The 6,000-nt window shown below is 37.4% G+C and overlaps 1 protein-coding gene across 1 annotated transcript in view; it reads right to left on the bottom strand.

The window, feature by feature from the left end:
• Nucleotides 1-872: 872 nt before the first annotated feature.
• Nucleotides 873-6,000, bottom strand: part of Taf3 (TATA-box binding protein associated factor 3) — a 179,737-nt gene continuing 174,609 nt past the window's right edge. Inside the window, exons 6-7 of the mRNA XM_027944858.2 lie at nt 4,407-4,513; nt 873-2,850 (exon numbers count right to left, since the gene is read on the bottom strand). Coding sequence (XP_027800659.2) covers nt 2,736-2,850; nt 4,407-4,513 — 222 coding nt within the window. The 3' untranslated portion in view covers nt 873-2,735. The remainder of the gene's footprint in view (nt 2,851-4,406; nt 4,514-6,000) is intronic.

Below are 6,000 nucleotides of genomic sequence, written 5' to 3'. Positions count from 1 at the left end.
GAGTGTCTATTTCTTAAATAACATCACCTCCAATAAAATCACTAGCCAGGTAAGCTCTTTTCCTGACTGCCTCTCTTTATGAAGTATGGATGCCACTCAAATGACAGTGCTCTGATAAATGAAAACAGGTCACATTTTACTCACAACGGGGAAACCTCTAACCCTCCAAAGGGAAATACCTCTCATTCCTCCGCATCTAGTTCTGTCATGTCACAGAGGCTCTTCCCATTCCTTCTGATTGAGCCTTTCTTTTACTAATTGTTCTGGCTTCCAAGTTGCTCTCTTTTTCTTCTTTATTCCTTTCTGGAGATCGACTATGACCACTTTCTAACTTTTCTTTGTAACACAGATGTTTTATTTTCTAATCCACATTTCTTTTTGCCAGTTTCTTGAACTTCCTTTGGTTGGTGTCACAGACAGCCATCCAGTAGAGACTGAGACCACCAGTTCATTCACACAGGCCACTGAACAGTCATAAGATGGTGACAACTTTTGGTCTCTAGTGACCTGGACTGGATTCGACTCACTGACCTAGAGGTGAAAGGCTCTGTATTCCATTACTAATCCCTTGAGCCATCCAGCCCCCTGAAAATGATTCTTTGGTTTTATTATTGCAAAGACCATTTATAAAATCATGAACTGGATTTAGGAAAGCAACCATGAAATAGCAAGGGACAACAAACTGATTGAAATTCCTTAAATGTAGTGCGGGCTGAAGTCTCTCAGACAGTAGGATTGGGGGAAAAGTTCTATCTAGGCACCTCCGTTATTATTTCAGTAGCATGACCTGCTCACTTAAACGTGGCAACTTTAGACCCACTGACCATGCCTCAAGGAACTAAATCCTAAATAAAGAAAATGGAAAAGCAAACTATGAAATAGCCAATAATCTTTATTTCGCACTTCCCCCACCCCTCATCCTTCTCCAAAAAGCACTAATGGGTATATTTGTGCATGTGAAAATACTGTATAAAGTATTTAGAATGATCTCAAATTAATAAAACAAAAAACACATATCTCAACATAGATGCTTTGTTGTTTTTAAGGGATAGAAAAATTCTGGCCTCTAGAACAAGGAGGGTAATGATATCCTGCACTCTTAAAAGGTCTACTCCATTTCCACTGATTTGCAGTTTAACATTCATGGCAGAAAACCACATTTCTGTAATCACATAATGTTTTAAAATATGACTAATTCACACACTAATATCAATTGATTTGGCAATAAAAAAATCACATTTTCTATTAATATATTTGTATTAGGTTCAAAGCCCATATGCTAATATTCAAGATATCCATTACACGGGCCCAAATTGGGATTATTTCAAAATCAAGTAAAAGTCCATATTTATTCCAAAGTTGCTAAAATATGCTAATAAAGTTAAATTTGATGTTTTTACATTAAAAATAAAATATTTGGTTTACCTTTCAGATATCTATAACATATAATAAATAGTGGGCAGTATAGTAATATAATAAAGTTTTGTGATACCCTGAAATTTGATGAGTTTTCTTTTTAAAAAATTCATAATATACTTCATTTCAGCCTTAAAGCACAATATCAATGAACAAATTTGTAGAAATAAAACAATATAAACACAAAATGCTACAGTATTTTTTTTTTTTAACTTTCATGGAACCTACATGTCCTTTTAATATCAAAGAAATTTACAAAAACAAAACAGATAACAAACAAAACAATTTTAAATCGTAAACTCTAGATTTAAATTGCTTTGTTTTCCTTCCAACTGCTAGGGTCCTTTTCCCCCCACAATATTTTGGGCACTGCACGGGTCCATTCAGCTCAAGGTAAATTACTCTGAACTATGGCTCTTTTTCTCTAGTCTCTTTGCTTATTTATATACAGCAGTAATTACAGACATGGCTGAAATCACAGTGGATTTCAGAGAAAGCCAGAATTAAACACGATAAAAATTTAAAAAATAACTACTTCATAAATATTTATTATTTACATTAAGGGAAATTTTTTAGTATGAAGAGTTTTTATACAAGTTGGTGAAATGTACAAGCAGTGAGAAATGACTCCGGCAGTTTAAAGGGCAAAATTAGAATGCAACAGAGATATAAAATACGTTAAACAAAAATAATTTGCGCAGAAGCAAACAGGACATGATAGAAACCTTTTTCTTAAAAAATATAAGGTATTTCACAAAAGCCTGAACATTTTACATGTTAGTACTAAAAATGGGGTTGGGGGAAGCTTCATATATTCTCATCACAAAAATATTTACCAGTACTCCAACTGGAGTTTTCTTTTATGTTATTATGATTATCTTACTATAGAGGGGGAGAAGTTGAAAACTGTATACAGACTAATGATATCATCCTTAAATTACAGTCAAGGCAGTTTACACATTATCTTCTCGTCTAATACCTTAATGAAAAGGCCCTGGAGAGAATGAAGGAAATCAAAAGGGAAGATGTATGGTCTTTTTATTAATAATACTTGTCACTGGTAATAGAAAAATGGAGGTGGCAGCCCTGAGGCCATGCCTCTACTGTAGAGTTTTTCCTGCTACACCACCACCGAACCATAGGCCAGTGTGCTCAGAAGGGAAGATCCAGAGTGGATGGCGCGTTGCTGTCCTCAGTCTTCCCAGATTCACTGTCTACAGGTACCAGGGCACGTGATGCGGAACTGCGCCAGCTCCCCTCCAGAGGTGCCAGGGACAAAGCCTGAGCTGACCCTGCTTGGTCCAGTCCACGTGGAGAGGTCAGTGAGCTCGGTGCTTCCTCTTCTTGTGCTTTTTGTCCTTCTTCTTGTTGGCACACTTGGGGCAGAACCACTGCATTTCTTCTGGTGGTGCAGCCATTATTCCCACACAGGGCCTGATGTTAGAGACACATCCAAAGAAACAAGTTTTATATATGCTCATTCCTTTTCTTTCAACGTTTTTATAATAATTCTTTAAGTCTATGAAATATTTACCAGAAATCAAAGTCAAATGGCTTGAATTTATGCAGCACTATTGTTGGGCACTTGATTATACTTTATAGTGCCTCTTTTATAGGCCCCAATGGAGGGCTTAATTACTTTGTTCATTCTTTCAGCCAGGAATAGTGTAATTCTTCTGAGCAGTGGCTTTGTTTTTATTTCATAGATATCATACATCATAACTGAACAGACATCTTTTAAAATCTGATACCTTAAAGATAAATTAAGAAGATTGTATATATTTTGGTCACGTTTCTTCAGTTTTGAGGAACTACTGAAGAGGTTTTAAAAACACACAAGCTGTCTTTATTTCTCCAGTTTGTACCAAGTTTACCAAGGGGTCACCTTTTAATGGGATTTTTCAGGTACCGTAGCTCTTTTTTTTAAAAAAAAATATTTATTTTTTTAGTTCTCGGTGGACACAACATCTTTGTTTGTATGTGGTGCTGAGGATGGAACCCGGGCCGCACGCATGCCAGGCGAGCGCGCTACCGCTTGAGCCACATCCCTAGCCCAGGTACCGTAGCTCTTACAGAACATTAGTGGAGGGAAGGAACGGGAAACACTATGTCTCCTTTCATTTTATTTTTTATTTTTTTGTGGTGCTGAGGATTGAACACAGAATCTTGTACACTGAACCACATGCCCAGCCCTTTTTATTTTGAGAAAGGATTTTACTAAATTTCTGAGGCTGGCCTGGACCTTGTGATGCTACTATTGTAGCCTCACTGGGAGTATAGGTGTGCACCCACCCACACTTGGCTTCCTCTCATTTTTTTTCCCTCACAGCGTTTGTTAATTGTTTATTTACTAAGAAGAACTACTCCTAAGCCCACATATTCATGTTTTATAGTTCAGGAGCACAAGTTAGTTACAAACTTCTAAGTAATTCACTCCAAAAAATTCTTTATATTCCAAAAATCACTTTGCACTCTGAAAGACACCAGCCCTCTTCATCTCCTCAAGATCTTCTATGGAATCATAATTTCTTAAGAAATCTGCACATACCTTCTTTATTAGTTCAGTCACAAACTTACAGAGAGCTGCAACCCTAGGGTGACTATGAAAGCTCCAATAATATAAAAACCACAGATGCTTGGCCAGAAGACCCTGCACCTGAGGTTTCATAAAAGTCAAGGCAGTTACTGTCCTCCACACCACTATCCTTCCTGGCTGATGGAGAAACGCATGGTGTTTCTCCTCTAATTTACTTTCACAAAAAGGATAGATAAGCAAAATATCCAGAATTGAGGCTGAATAACAATAGTACTCTTGGTTTTTGAACTTCATCTCATTTTCTGTGCTCCATGATTTTACTTCAAGTACTGCTTTGAGGGTGGCCTGAAGGCACTAAGCTACTCTGCAGAACACTTCTTCTTAGGAGTGTCCTGTGCTGTCCTGACTAAACAGCAGCCACCAAGTGTGGCTGGAGGTACTCTGAGACACTCACCAGTGGTACCAGTCGTCACAGTCATCACAGCCGATCATCGGACTCCCATCGTCAGGTTTGTTACACCCAGGACAGATCCAGATCTGATTGCCCCACTCGTCTCGGATCTGACATTACCACAAGGGGAAGGAGCAAAGACAGGGAGTGGGGAAGAAGAACCGAAAAGAGGCCAGATAAGAATTATGACATTATCTTTGTAAGCCAAATAAGCTGACAAATTAAGCTAAAAAATATCACAGATTAGCACTTTCCAAAGCCATGATCATGATCATCAGTGTTCTGGAATCGTGTGAAAAAGAAAATAGCTAAGTGATCAATGATAAGACATTTCTAATGAATATCCTAAACTCTGTTTTATGAGTCATAAAGAAACAAAGTATTTATATAATATCTATGAGCATATGACCTGTAATCTTCATCTGAAAAAAATCCTTTACCACAAATTTTTAACAATTAGGGTCTTTATGGTAGTAACGATATTTTTGAAAGCTATAGAGCTCAACTGTGTGTAGTTTCCCCAATCACATTCCTAGGCATGGGATTAATATATATGGCCCATGTGCAGGTGTCCCCTTATTACTCATTAGCCAAACCCTTCCCCTGAACTAGATGATAAGATCAAGGATATAAAAGAGTGGTTACTAAGTAACTTTCCATTCCCTTTATGGCATTTTTAGAAAAGTACAATCAACTAAAGGGCAAATGAAGTAAGGGGCTCAGGAGGCCAAAGAGCTACACATTTAAACATGATTTTGCTATACCTATTGAAGATTCTAATTTACTTTATTAATTTAGCATTCTAAATAGGAAGCATCCCTAATTTTACTACTTCCTCAAATTTCACATTATCAAAATGAATCTGGGGAAAATACTTCTACAATATGGGCATAAAGGCAATAAGTAAAAGCAAATCTTAAAATCCTGTATTTATTTATTTATTGTGCTGGGGATTGAACCTAGGGGCACCTGACCACCAAGCCATATCCCCATCCCATTTTTTAATTTTTAATTTTGAGACAGGATCTCTTTAAGTTGCTTAGGGCCTCGCTAAGTTGCTGAGACTGGCCTTGAATTTGGGATCCTCCTGCCTCAACCTGCTGAGTCACCAGAATTACAGGACTGTGACACTGCACCCAGCTAAATTCAACTATTTTTTTTTTTTTTTTAAATCTCTATAAGGCCAATTACACTGATATAAAAACTTCCTAAAGAAACTTGTAGGTAGCTCTGACCTAGCCCTCTTTCAGGGGAAACTATCAGGGAGAGAATTCACAGATACCATACACCAGCTCACCAGTGGCTGACACTGCTCTAGCATCCTAGGCCCTCAAACTCTCGCATGGCCAGTTCTGCCGCTGATTGGCCTTTCTTGCAATTATCAAGCTGAGACTGTGCTACATAAGAAATTTAGCATAGCATCCATAATTACATCTAATACTTCACAGTTTACTAAGTTCTTTCAAATATATACTACTATTTTGTTTAATCACTGTAAAACAAGCTTTGGATAATTAAGAATGAAAAAACCAAAACTATGGGAATTTAGGTGACATCTCTAACATCATACTATTAGACAGTAACAAAAATCAGCCTT

The sequence above is a fragment of the Marmota flaviventris genome, chromosome 12 (genome assembly GCF_047511675.1).
Source record: "Marmota flaviventris isolate mMarFla1 chromosome 12, mMarFla1.hap1, whole genome shotgun sequence".
Lineage (NCBI taxonomy): Eukaryota > Metazoa > Chordata > Mammalia > Rodentia > Sciuridae > Marmota > Marmota flaviventris.
Note: the sequence above shows the minus strand (reverse complement) of the source record. Positions and strands in the feature narration are given on the sequence as shown.